The 14,587-nt window shown below is 45.5% G+C and overlaps 1 protein-coding gene across 2 annotated transcripts in view; it reads left to right on the top strand.

Moving 5' to 3' along the window:
- EYA2 (EYA transcriptional coactivator and phosphatase 2) overlaps positions 1-14,587 on the top strand; it is a 258,220-nt gene that overhangs the window by 207,808 nt on the left and 35,825 nt on the right. For both annotated transcript variants that reach the window (XM_003787676.1, XM_012803838.1), the window contains exon 10: positions 9,516-9,605. In XM_003787676.1, the coding sequence (XP_003787724.1) occupies positions 9,516-9,605 (90 nt within the window). The remainder of the gene's footprint in view (positions 1-9,515; positions 9,606-14,587) is intronic.

Consider the following 14,587-nt stretch of genomic DNA (forward strand, 5'->3'; position numbering starts at 1 on the left):
AAGACTCACAGGACTCAGAGACTGTGATACTCAGTTACAGTTTCCTGCAGTCAAAGGATCCAGGTTCAGATCTACAAAGGGGAAAGGTACAAGGTACAAGGTGAAGTTTAGCAGAGAGCAGGTACAACCTTCCAGCCCTCCCCTCCTAGTGGAGTATGGATGCTCCACTTAAACGTCCCATCAGCAGTGCGTGACAGCACATTGTTGCCAGCTAGGGAAGCCTACCTGAGTCTCCGTGTCCAAGGTCTTACTGGGGTCAGTGACAGCAAGTAGCACCTGTGATTGACCTAAACTACTCAGACAGCAGCACTCCAAAGCCAAAACCATTGTTCACCATGGATCACACTCTTAGTAAACTATTTGATCAACTGGAATTGTGTAGCCCAGGAGCTCAGAGCTCATCTGCCAAGAGCTCTCCAAAGTCTGGTCCTGAAAACCGACATTTCTTAGGAATGTACAGGGTTTGAGCAACGCAGGTGTGCTGAGTTAACCCTTTCCTGCACATCCATCCTCTAAATCCTCACAGCAGGGAACCCAAATGAAATCAGCTCAGTGGCTCAGCTCCACGGGAGACTAACAGATACTGTAGGGGTCTGGTACATTTCAGTATTCCAGGAGGGGACAGCACATCCCTGCTGTCCAGTCATGCAGCTAAACCATGGAAGGCATGCACTCCCTCACAGCGGAGAATCCATAATAGGCATCATGGTATAGCCAGAGGATTATCGTGTCTGGAGTCAGATTAGACCTGGGTTTCAATGCCAGCACTGCCTCTTAAGCTGAGTGGCATTGAACAAGTCGCATAGTAATAACAGTAACAGAATATAAATATTAGCCATTAGTAAGCTAACATTTATTCAGCACTTGCTATGTTCTAGGCATGGTTCCAAGCTCTAAACAGTCACTAACTCACTGTTGTTTTTAAATTTTTAAATGGTTGTAGAAATACATTTTAGGACGGCGCCTGTGGCTCAAAGGAGTAGAGCGCCAGCCCTGTATACCGGAGATGGCGAGTTCAAAAACCGACCCTGGCCAAAGACTGCAAAAAAAAAGAAATACATTTTACATTATGACCCATCACAGACACTCATGTGTACACACACAGGCGTGCACACACACACACACACACACACACACACAAGAGAAGTTCACCAGGACTGTGTATGATGGATTCTGATATTTTGTTATTTGTTCTAGGAATTGACAAACATTTTCTATAAAGGGATAACAAATATTTTGTGCTTTCCACTAGGTTCTGTGGTGACGACTTAGCTGTCGCTGTGGCATGAAATAAGCCATAAACATTAACTGAACAAATGGGCATTGTTATGTTCCAGTAAAACTTTGTTTACAAAAACAAGCCTCAGGTCATAGTTTGCTGGCTCCTAAAGGCTACTGTATTTCTTCCAGTCGCTTCTCTTTTAGAATCCTGCTCATTAAACTTTCGCTAAAACGATTAGATACTACACTTTGAAAAACTCATTTAATCTTCGTAAAAAAAAAAATCTATTAGGTAAGGGAGCCCATTTTACAGATGAAAAACTGAGGCACCCAGGACAGTGCCTGTGGCTCAGTGGGGAGAGCTCCGGCCCCATAAACCGAGGGTGGGGGATTCAAACCCACCCCGGCCAAACTGCCCCAAGAAAACAGCCAGGCATTGTGGTGGGTGCCTATAGTCCCAGCTATTCAGAAGGCTGTTACAAGAGAATCAAGTAAGTCCAGGAGTTGGAGGTTGCTGTGAGCTGTGTGAGGCCACAGCACTCTACCGACGGTGATCAAGTGAGACTCTGTCTCTACAAAAAAAAAAAGAAGGAAAAGAAAAACTAAGGCACCCAAAAGAAATCAAAAACTAAGTTAAATGATTGGTACAAAGTTATCTTCCTAACGAGAGGAGGAACTGGCCTTGAGGAACGGGCAGTCTGGCTTAGAACCTACCCTCCTAACCTCTACTCCAATGCACTCAGTAAAGACTGTCTATTATTATTATGTGGTTGTTATTATTATTATTATTCGGCCAGGACTGTAAAGCAACCCAAACACCATGGACACATAAGCCAGTTTCAAGATGAAATTGGAGCAACTTTCCTCCTGTTCAAAGAGCTGGGATGCTAATTAGATCACGTGTGAATCTCACCTCTTTGAACGTGTTTTAGAGCCATCTAATATTTCTAAGGGCCATGTGCTTAAAACAGAAAACCTGGCAAATGAGAAAAGAAGGAAAGTATTTAATGGAAAAATAGAGCTCTGATTTGTTAAAACAACTTTTCAGTTAAAAACTTAGATTCCGGCTCGGCACCTGTGGCTCAAGTGCCTAAGGCACCAGCCACATATACCTGAGCTGGCGGGTTCGAATCCAGCCCGGGCCTGCCAGTCAACAATGACGGCTGCCACCAAAAAATAGCCGGGCGTTGTGGCGGGCACCTGTAGTCCCAGCTACTTGGGAGGTGGAGGCAGGAGACTCGCTTGAGCCCAGGAGTTGGAGGTTTGCAGTGAGCTGTGACGCCACCTTACTCTACCCAGAGCGACAGCTTGAGGCTGTCTCAAAAAAAAAAAGAAAACTTGGATTCCTCATTTTGAAATGAATCCAGTTATGTCCCAATCTGGTGGAACTGGGGGATAGACTTCTGACTTGGCTGACATTGGGGGTTTATAAATTTGAGGATGGTGGAGAGACTTGCTAGAAAATGACTGTCCTCCTCTTAATTAACCCTGAATGAATTCGGCCTTCAAATCTTGAACCTTCTGAGAATTTACATGCCATTTTCTTCCTTGATATTTGTTTTACCTCAGATTAATTTTGTTTTAGGAAAGACTTTCTTTTCTACTCAACAATTCATCCCTAGACAGTGATCCAGGAGGCAGCTCTCTGGGCAGCCCCTATGGTGAAAGGCCCCGCCATTCCCCTCTCATTAAGGGAACTTCATCAAGAATGCGTAATAATTAGGTTAAGGACCTGCCATCCTGAGCCACAGCATCTGCCCTGAGGGGCGGTTCCAACAGGGAGAAGCCTCCCCACCAGCCTCCTAAGTGAACATGTGCAGAGCCCAGGCCCTCATCAAAGCCCAGCCCTGAGAAATCTGTATTCCAACATTAGCGCACGTTGGAAAAATCTGCTGTGCCTTTGACTTGTACCTTCCCTGGGAGAGAGCCACCCGCAAATTCTCTAGTTAAGAAAGGATGGCATTCCGTCTGCCCCAACCCCACCGGCCCCCAGCGTGGTGCTTCCAAGGACAAGTTGCCCAATGAAGCCTGTTTGGGGGAAAATCCCTTTTCTCAGCTCTGTGTTCTGGTTTAAATTGATGGAGTTTTTTTTTTTTTTTTTTTTTTTTTAAGTAATTCACTTCTGCTGTTGCTTGTTTAGGAAATTAACCACTGATTTTTTTTTTAATCTGAAGCGTACGTAATAATTAAGAAAATGGTTTTCGGGTGAGTAGCATGTTAGAACTTTTGTACCCATCGGTTTGGGGTATTCCTGCTGGGTTTACGGAAACAGGCTGTCTGCTTGAAGGTGCAAGCCAGGGAACTGGGAGATTTCAGCCAGAACCAGCCCTTGTGGAGCCCCTGCTGCTCGCGGGCCCTGGGCTAGGGGTGTCAACACAGGCTGTCCGTTTCAGCCTCACCACCACGTTAGGTGGTCAGAGGGATCAGGGTAGATTTGAAGGGTTCCATTGCCCTTTACCGGCTGAAGAGCATGGTATGAAGGCTCTTATATTTTAGGATTTACTTGACTGGAGGGACTGCGGGGTGAGATGGAGGGCTCCCCTCCAAGCTGCACTGCGTGACTAAAGCCAACAGCCCAAGGTGGTATGTTGATGCCTGTATGAGGGGCTCAATCAGAGGCAGCCTGAGATGAAGCCGATGGCTTTTGTCTTGGCCTCACTCCAGATGTATTTCACATAAATTAACAGAGTCTCCACCAATTATTTTTTTCTTTTAGCTTCTCAGTCTTTGTAACCTGGAAAAACATTTTCTTCTTGGATAACGTGGTCTGGCCCAGGGCAACACTCTGTGTAACTTCACTCCTGGGATAGCTGTGCTTTTCTGGGGCTCTTCCAGACTTTTCTGCCTCTGTGCAGCTAGTTTTTTCAAGTTTTTTGAAAAGAGGCACCACCTACACAGCTTAAGCCTATTAAATCATTGCCTAACAATCTTACTAGTTGCAAGCAAATTTTAGGAAAATCTGAAATAACGAGAACGCCTAGGGAGTAGGTGAGTATTCTAAAGACTGGCCACAGAAATACTTGGATGTGTCTCTTATTTTTAACTTTAAGCAATAAATATTTGAATCCGTTCTCCTTTAAAAATTATTATAGCCGTAGACCTGGTGATTTATTAAAAAATAATAAAAAAAAATTTTACCCATTCTAGATAATACTAAAATTCACTTTGACCATCACCTCTAATTCCACTTCCTCTTCTCTGCCTTCTGGAAGTCACTACTGTTCTTTCTCTGGGTTTATCCTTTCCGATACTTACACATTATATAAATGCCCATGGAAAATACAGAGTAACATTTTATGTGTTCCTAATCAATGAGAATAAAGTCAGGAAACTTCTTTCCACTCAATGACTTTTTTTTTCGTGTGTCTGTGGAGATCTATTTCATTCCTTTCCATGGAAATTTCATTTTCCATTGTATGAATATGCTACTTTTTCTTTTTCTAGGCTCCTTTGACTAGAAAACTAAACTTCCCCCCATCTTTTGCTATTTACTAACGATTCTATAATGAACATCTTTTCACATGTCCCCTTGTTAACGTGTATGACATTTTCTCTAGGATAGATAATGAACAGTAGGGTGACTAGGTTGCCTCTTATTTTTAATTTCTTTGACCCACAAAATACATGGCTATAGTTTAAAATTCATAGAGTTCTGAGCCGGATGCAGTGGCTCACACCTGTAATCCCAGCACTTTGGGAGGCCAAGACTGCAGGATTGCTTAAAGCCAGGAGTTTGACACCAGCCTGGACAACATTGCAAGACTCCATCTCTACAAAAAATAAAATTTTCGGCTCAGTGCCTGTGGCGTAAGTGGCTAAGGCGCCAGCCACATACACCTAAGGTGGTGGGTTCGAATCCAGCCCAGGCCCGCCAAACAACAATGGCAGCTGCAACCAAAAAATAGCCAGGCACTGTGGCAGGCGCCTGTGGTCCCAGCTACTTGGGAGGCTGAGGGAGGAGATTTGCTTGAGCCCAGGAGTTGGAGGTTGCTGTGAGCTGTGATGCCATAGCACTCTACCCAGGGTGACAGCTTGAGGCTCTGTCTCAAAACAATAAAATGAAATTTTCAAACAAATTAGCTGCATGTGGTGGTGCATGCCTATAGTCCCAGCTACTAGGGAGGTTGAGGCAGGAGGATCACCCAGGAGTTTGAAGTTACAGTGAGCTATGATCTCCCACTGTACTGTAGTCTAGCCTGGGTGACAGAGAGAGACCCTCTCTAAAAAAAATCATATAGTTGTGAAGAGAAAAGTATATGGAAAAGAGCAGTTATTGGTGACCCTCCCCTTGCCCCCATCCTTTCTTTCTGCCCAGAGGCAACAACCTTCAACCTTTGCTGATGCTTCTGGAACTTACCTCTACATTTCTAAGTGACATACTTATGTTGCTGCTTCTAGACTTTTTTTCCATTTGGGGGCATGATCTCTACTTCCCAAAACAGAAGAATTGAACTCTCTTTTCTCACCCTGCCCCCATCCCCCACATGCAGACCTTCCCTGCATCTCCTCCCAGCATCGGTCAATCATGATTTGAGCTTTATCAGTATATTGTATTTGCCTTTTTAGAACCATGCAGATACTTTCACAGAGAAACGGTTTCATATCCAGTATTTATTTGTCCTTCTCTGTATACTGGCCTGGGAGGTGACATCTTTCTGAATAAATCCTTTCAGTCCTTTCAGCAGACAAGTCTGGGTGACAGCTTCTTCTTGCCTCTCATCCAGTACGTGGAGGGCTGGTCATTGGAGGTTAGGTGCACGAATAGCCTGGACAAGGAGGAATGCGCCATTATGTAGAGGTGAAATGCTCTGGGCATGAGTCATGCATGGAAACACACACACACACACACACCCCCGCCCTGAAAACCTCTTCCCAGGTCACACTCTCATTCCCTGCGAGGCCCTGAGAAGTTTGGTTTCCTCATTTGCTCTTCTTTTCTCACCAAGTACCCTGCCCCGCCAACTCTCAGCCAGGACCCAGAGTGCTAAGCTTTGGCTCTCAGGTCTCTAATGAAGTGTTTGGCCTAATGGCTGTGTTCCTGAGCCTGATTCTTCACACTTGTGTGTGTGAAGCTGAGATCACCAGCTGCATTTTTTTTTTTTTTTAGGGTCAAGAAAGGTTTATGTCATTCATTATTTATTTTTATAATAGAAGTACTACAGCTTCCCAGTGAATTTTTCGAAGAGGAAAACAAGTGTACAGAATGGGGACACGAGGCCCCCCCTTTCTCCTCTCCCAGCTCTGCCCCTTTGAGTCTTCTTCAGAAGCAGTGTCGGTCTGGAATCGGATTACCTGGGTTCAGATCCCAGCACTTGTCAGCTTGTGTGGCCTTGAACAAGTTACCTAACCTTGGCGTTTTTCTCATCTATAAAATGGGGGCCTTGGTCCAGTTAGTGTTTCTATAATGGAATACCTGAGGCTGGATAATTTGTAAAGAAAAAAGGTGTATTTGGCTTAGGATTCTGGTAGCTGGGAAGTTCAAGATGGGGCAGCTGCACCTAGCAAGGGCCTCAGGCTGCCACCCGTCATGGTGGAGAGTGGAAGGGGAGTGAGCACGGGCAAGGTGATCACGCACTGAGAGAGGAAGGAAGACTGGTGAAGCCAAACTCTTTTAACAACCCACCCTCATGGGAACTAATCTATTCCTGAGAGAGTGAGGACTACTCCCATGGGAGGGCGTTAGTTGTCTATTCGAGAGGGATCTACACCCATGACCCAATCACTTCCCAACACAACCACATTGGGGATCCGATTTCAACATGAGTTTTCACAGGGACAAACCACAGCCATGAGAAAATGGAGATTAAATGAGCTAATACTTGTGAAGTGTACAGAGAAAGCACTTAACAGATATTAGCGAGGTGTATTACCAACACTGTGTTAGTGTTACCTAACCTTGACTACACTTCAGAATCACCTGGGGAACTTTAAACTTCCTGGTACCTGGACCCCCCACTCTCAGCAAATCTTATTTTATGGGTCTGGGGAGCAACCCGGGTGTCAGGATTGCTCTCCGTTGCTTTACAGTGTGCAGCCAGGCTTGACAACCACTCTGCTATACATTTCCCATGTGTATCAGTTAGGATAGGTGAGAGTACGTGACAGTAACAAGCATCTCCAAAATCTCATCTACTTCTCATTTATGGTGCATGTCCATGTGGTCGACTGCAGTTCTGATCCACATCATCCTTACTCTAGAACTCAGGGTAACAGAATAGCTTTGATCCAGAAATGTGCACTATCTGGTAAAGTGGAAAGAGATCATGCCTAGGGAAGTATGCACTGCCTTGAAAAGCTTCTGACCAGAGTGAAACATAACTTCTGTGCACTTCATTGGCCAAAACAAGTTGCATCAATGCACCTGAGTTCAACAGGAAGGATATGGCTCAGGGGCTGGATATAAATAGTTTAGACTTTGGCAGACATGCGCTCTCTGACCTACCCACCTCTGACTTTATAGCACAAAAGGAACCCTAGACACGACACCATTAAAAATGTAGACATCCTTTCTTAACCCACAAGCCACACAAAAAGAAGCAGCAAGCCGGATTTGGCCTGAAGGCCATAGTTTGCCTGCCCCCTGGTGTATATCCTCTTCCTACAAGGAGAAGCACTTTAGGGAGAGACCCCCAAAATGGATGAACTGCAATGCAGTCTCCACACTGCATACATAGAAAAGAAAAGGGGGGAACACTTGCATTGCCCAGCTACGTTTCATCCATTATGCTGTGATGCAACTTGCTTTCATTATTCATTCCTGCATCTCTTTTTTTTTATTAAATCCTAACTTTGTACACTGATGCATTTATGGGGTTCAGGGTACTGCTTTGATATACAACGTGAAATATTTACATTGAACTATAATAACACATCCATCACAATCATACTCATTTCTTAATAGTTTTGAAATGTACTATTGCATCATGCACATTAGGTGAGGTCCCCTCAAATACCCTCCATCCTCCCATATCCCCCCTCCCCTCCACTCTCTCTCCTCTTCCCTTCTACTTTCTGGACTATAGTTATGTTTTGCCATTCGTATGAGTGTGTAGGTGGTTATATATTGATTTCATAGTAGTATTGAGTACATTGGATACTTTTCTTTCCATTCTTGAGATACTTTACTAAGAAGAATATGTTCCAGCTCCATCCAGGTAAACATAAAAGATGTGACGTCTCCATCTTTTTATGGCTGCATAGTATTCCATGGTGTACATATACCACAATTTATTAATCCATTCATGGTCAGTGGGCACTTGGGCTGTTTCCATGTCTTGGCTATTATGAATTGGGCAGCAATAAACATTCTGGTGCAAATGTCTCTGTTGTAAAATAATTTTTGATGATCTGGGGATAGACCTAGTAGAGTCCTGCATCTCTTGATGATGGTTTCATATCACGGCTCTAGCATGACTTGATTCTTGTCGTGGCTGCCTAGTTTTTCCTGGTATGTATGTAACACAGTGGTGGTTGTTTGTGTGTTTTTATCATTAATCCTCAATGGTTAGATAACAGTGATTTTTTAAATACCACATGATCATTGGAATAATGATCATTTGAATATCCCTAGATCAGCTCGGGGCCTATAGCTCAACCGGCTAAGGCGCCAGCCACGTACACCTAAGGTGGCGGGTTTGAATCCCCAGCCTGGACCCACCAAAACAACAATGACGGCTGCAACCAAAAAAAATAGCCGGGCGTTGTGGTGGGCGCCTGTGGTCCCAGCTTCTTGGGAGGCGGAGGTAGGAGACTTGCTTGAGCCCAGGAGTTGGAGGTTGCCGTGAGCTGTAATGCCACAGCACTCTACCCAGGGGGACAGCTTGAGGCTCTGTCTCAAAAAAAAAAAAGAAAAAAGAATATCCCTAGATCATTGGAAAGAGAGAAACAACACCCCAGGTCTCCCAGTAGTTTACCCATAGTTGATACTGCTAAAACTCCCTAAAAACAAAAAACATGTTGGCGGGAACCCCTGGAAACACATCTTCCCAGAGGCCTTCCTTTATTACAGCTGTTTCCATAATAAGCATCCATGCGACACTGAGCACAGTTGCAATCCCAGAGGCGTTTTCAGGGAGATTTCCACACTGGAGAGGGTAAATAGAAATGGTGAAAGACCTCAGTGAGATCCCAGAATCGGTACAGCATTATCACACTAGCCCTCCACACACACATTGAAGGCCGTGCACAAACCTCTCAGGTGGGGAAGGACCAAAAGTGCCTTTCGGCAGTGGGACGGGATGGGAAGGCTGGGGTGACTCAGCCGCACTGCATGTGACCGTCTCCTGCTCCAACAGGACACCACGACGTCTGTGCGCATCGGCCTCATGATGGAAGAGATGATCTTCAACCTCGCAGACACACATCTGTTCTTCAATGACCTGGAGGTTTGTGGCTGCGGTGTCATTCAATATTTGCCGTGTTTAATCACCTGCATCTCGTTTGGGGAGAAGGATGCTGTCTTCCTTCCTTTCTTTCCTTCCTTTTTTTTTTTTTTCCTCTCTCTTTCTTTTTCTTTTAGAGGCTTGAGACTTTTGCTAGCATTTAAGGCCCCAAACGATGGCCCGCAACAGTTTAAACAGTTTATTAGAAACACACTTAGCCAGATTATCTCCCCGGCTTTCCTATGTGATTAATGGGCTTTTCTCTCTGTTCTAGTGGGGATGTCCACTGGCAGTTTTACTAATCCAATAAAAGCGGTGTAGTTTCTTCCTCCTGAAATTTGCTATTTAATAAGTTTATTAAGGCAAATTAGCGCAGATCCTCTTGGGTCAGTAATAATTAGCAGTGGGCCTGGATGGAAGCTTTTAAAAACAATTTACATTCCCCTGAAAGCATGTTTAACAAAGAGAGAGAGTAAGAGTGAGCAGAGGGAATATGCTTATTTAAAGTTATCTGCTCCTGAGCCCCTAAGGAAGACGCAAGGGAGATAGGAAAAAATAGGGGGGAAAGAAGCTTTGAAAATAAATTGAATTCATTTGTTTAAATCCAACCTATGTCAGAAAGATTTGGGAAAGACTTCAAATGGAAAACATGTTGAAAAATAGAACTATTAAAGCAAAAGCAAAGGGATTAAAAGCTATGTAATGAATATGAGTAAGGAGTTGTACTTAAAAAATCCAAGCTCAGGCTAACTACTGTGATCAAGTTCAGAGTGAATCTATGAGCTACCTGGTAGCCAAAGCAAGAAGAGAAATACAATGAGTTACTTCCCACTAATGAAAGAGTAAGAAACTTTCTTTAAGGTAAAGAAAAGTTTGGGTTAATAAAGGAAATGTGTGGAGATCCTCTGACTCTGTAAATTATGTTCACCTATTGGTTCAACAGATTGAAAAATAAGGGTGGGCCAGACATAGTAACTCACACCTGTAATCCTAGCACTTTGGGAGCCTGAGGAGGGAGGACCGCTTGAGCCCAGGAGTTTGAGAACAGCCCAGGTAACATAGCAAAATCCTGTCTCTACAAAAAAAAATTAAAAATTAGCCAGGATGGTGGCACATGCCTGTTGTCCCAGCTACTTGGTGGCTAAGCCAGGAGACCTCCTTGAGCCTGGGAGTTGGCAGCTGCGGTAAGTTATGATCAGACCACTGCACTTCAGTCTAGTTACAAAGAGAGACTCTGGGGAAAAGAAAAAAGAAAGAAAAATAAGGGCAACCTAAAATAAAACTCTATGTGAAAGAACAATTCTATTTATCCTAGTAGGAATATTTTTTCCTGGAATTTGGAGAATCTTCCTGGGAACTAAACTATGAAAAGAAAAGGCTACAGATTCCACATCTATCCTGGCTGGCTGAGAGCACTGCTAATTTTTCTTTCTTTTTTTTTTTCTTTTGCAGTTTTTTTGTCCAGGGCTAGGTTTGAACCCACCACCTCGGGCATATAGGGCGGGCGCCCTACTCCTTTGAGCCACAGGCACCGCCTGGCACTGCTAATGCTAATATTTATCATCAAGAAAGGATACAGATTCTTCTTTATGGCTTGCAGCCCTAGAGTTCCAGCAGGGAAATCTTTGCTGAAATGATCAATCTGTATCCAATCTATACAAGCCACTTGGGCCTCAGTCCTCTCATCAGTAAAATGGGTTGATATTCTCTCCCCAATATCTGTTTCAAAAAGCAGGTCCAGGTAGAAACTTGAGGAAGAGCGAGCTTTGGAGTAACAGAGAATGCCGCTAGTATCAAGGCCCAGGTCTGTCTCTTTATTCAAAAGCAGTATTCAGTCTTACTCTTTAGTGACCTCAATAGATTGGGGAAAATGAGAGGAGAAAAGAGAGAGAGAGAACTTACGAGTTAAAAATATGAAACAGGCACCCGTAGCTCAGTGAGTAAGGCGCCAGGCGCATACACCGAAGCTGGCAGGTTCGAGTCCAGCCCAGGCCTGCTAAACAATGACAACTGCAACCAAAAAAAAACAGGCATTGTGGCAGGCACCTATAGTCCCAGCTACTCTGGAGGCTGAGGCAAGAGAATTGCTTAAGCCCAAGAATTGGAGGTTGCTGTGAGCTGTGACATCATGGCACTCTACCTAGGAGGGTGACATAGTGAGACTCTATCTCCAAAAAATAAAAATAAAAATAAAAATATGAAACAAAACACAAAACTCATAGCTATTTAATTCGGTATTTCTCTGTGGAGCCCAATGGAGCAAACACTTGGCTAATTGCAAATATCAAAACCCACCTTGCTTTAGCAAAAATGTAAATTATTGGCCATTGTAGTTGAGAAATCCAGGGTAGATTTAGTTCTTGCCTGTCTTCCCCACAGAATGTCAGTTCCAGGAGAGCGTGGGCCACTCCTTCTCATTCACCCTACATGCCCAGGGCTCCAGCAGTCATCAGCTAAACAAATCTGTAAACAAGGGAGTTCGTGTTAGTAAAAGGATGTGAAGCAAATAGGTCAATCAGAGATGAGAGCACGTGATGGAGGTGAGGGTCATGGGGGCAGCATTCTGGGGGGATCAGGGAAGGCCCCTGGAGGAGGTAACGCTTGGGCTCAGCGATGACAAGGAGCCAGTCAGATGGAGATCTGGGGAGTGGGACAGCGAGTGCAAAGGCCCTGAGGTGAGAACAGGTGTGAAGCATTCTGTGATCAGAGAAAAGTCCTCTGAGGAAAAAAATACAGGGCCAGCCAAGATAGATGAGCATGGATCTAAGACGCCAAGGGAATCAGAGTTTATACTAAGTGCTGCAGACAGCCCCGGGGTGAGCTGGCGTTATAAAGCAGGAAAAGCCATGTAATCTGATGATCTAGTTTGTATGTTAAAAAGACTACTCTGGCCAGGCGCAGTGGCTCACCTGTAATCCCAGCAGTCTAGGAGGTCGAGGCAGGTGGATTGCCTGAGCTCAGGAGTTCCAGACTAGCCTGAGCAAGAGCGAGACCTCATCTCTGAAAAAAACTAGCCCAGGCATTGTGGCAGGCACCTGTAGTCCCAGCTACGTGCGTGGGAAGCTGAGGCAAGGAGATCCCTTGAGCCCAAGAGTTTGAAGTTGCGATGAGCTATGACACCATGGCACTCTACCAAGGGCAACAAAGTGAGACTGTGTTTCAAAAAAAAAAAAAAAAACTACTCTGGAGAATAGGCGATCAGTGGAAAAGTGGAGGCAGGGAGATCAGTGGAGACAGAGATGCCCAGGCAAAAGCAGACGTGAGCTGGCTTCAGGTGGTGAGAAGATGGTAAGGAGGAAGGTGAAGCCAAGGGGACGGACAGGTAGATTGGCTGGGGAGGCTGGGGAAAGAGAGGCGACAGGGGCTGTGGACCAGGGTGTGGATCCAGTCACCCAGATGGGCAACCCAGGGAAGGCCTAGGTGTGCAGTTGGGGATCACCCCTCTGCTTTGGGCACAGAGGGCTTTGGACACCCCAGTGGAGACACCAGATCAGCTGGCAGGTGCATGAGCTTGAAGCTCCTCTGTGTGAGGACGCCAGACACAGTTGAGCCCACCATGCAAGCCAGGTGCTTTGCCAGACATGGGTGTGTGTGATGCCCACTTCTTCACCATCTTCCCCCTCGCCGTTTCTCTCTGGCCCTCAAAGTTAAAGCTGCACCTCTTAGAGGAGGATATTAATGACCAGCTGGAGATACTCAGGGAAGCCAGTTTGTTTTTGTTTTCTAAATTTATTTCAAAAATGTCCCCAGTGCCAGGAGCCCGCAGGGCACCTCAACAGAATTGAAACCATGTCACAGATGGAGAAGTTAAAACACACACAAGTGGAAACATGCTGTCATGTTGACACAAGGCAGTCCCTGTCACACCCTCAAGAGTGGCCTCTGAGTGGAACCAGGCAGAGGCGAGTAGGCAGCCCCAAGTCCATCCCTTTCTGCTCTGAGCCTGCAGGGCTGCCCATAAGGAAGGGGTCCTGCTGTACCCAGCGCTTTGTGTAGAGAACTTAGCATTTGCCAGGCCCTGGTCAAAATGATGTGGCTTCAGCAGTGGACGGACACAGCAAGACTCTGCCCTCTTGGCTTTGACCTTCCAGCTGGGGGTGCCAACCATAGACAGCAGAATGTGTAGTATAATGTCAAATAAAGTGTTCTGAAAGGGACATCAGGAGAGTCAGGAGGAGGCTGTCCCAGGGCCTATTATCTCACTTGGTCCAGCTAGGAAGGATTTTCTGAGGGTTTTTTTTTTTTTTTTTTTTGGTTTTCTTGGGGGTTTTTTTGAGATAGAGTCTATGTCGCCCTTGGTAGAGTACTATGACATCTTAGCTCACAACAACTTCAAACTCTTGGGCTTAAGCAATTCTCTTGCCTCAGCCTCCCAGTAGCTGGGACTACAGGCACCTGCCACAACACCCAGCTATTTTTTTGTTGTTGTTGTCATCGTTGTTTAGCAGACCCTGGCCAGGTTCAAACCCCCAGCCTCAGTGCATGTGGCTGGCACCCTAACCACTGAGATATAGGCACCAAGCCAGATTTTCTGAGTTTTGAGCAGAGACCTGAGGGAGGTAAGGGAGGGGGCCATGTGGGTATCTGAGGAATAGTGTCCCAATAGAAGGAACAGCAGTGCAAAGGCCCTGAGACAGATTCCAGGAACAGAGAGGAGGTCAGCAAGACAGAGCAGAGGGAGCAGGAAGGATTGGGGTGGACCATGGGAGCATGGGACCTTCAGGCCCTCATAAGACTCTGGATAATATCCAATGGTGACAAGAAGCTGTTGAAGGGTTCTGAGCAACATGATGTGACTTACAAATCAGAGGCTGCCTCTGGCTGCCTGGCAGAGACTGGATCACAGGGGCCTAGGATAAATGCAAGTGTCTGTGTAAGATCAGTAGCTCCCAGACCCCCAGGTGATAGAATCTATGGAGCTGGCTCGGCGCCTATAGCTCAACCGGCTAAGGCGCCAGCCACATACACCTAAGGTGGCGGGTTCG

The sequence above is a fragment of the Otolemur garnettii genome, unplaced genomic scaffold, assembly GCF_000181295.1.
Source record: "Otolemur garnettii isolate 467f Iridium unplaced genomic scaffold, OtoGar3 scaffold00023, whole genome shotgun sequence".
Taxonomy (NCBI): Eukaryota; Metazoa; Chordata; class Mammalia; order Primates; family Galagidae; genus Otolemur; species Otolemur garnettii.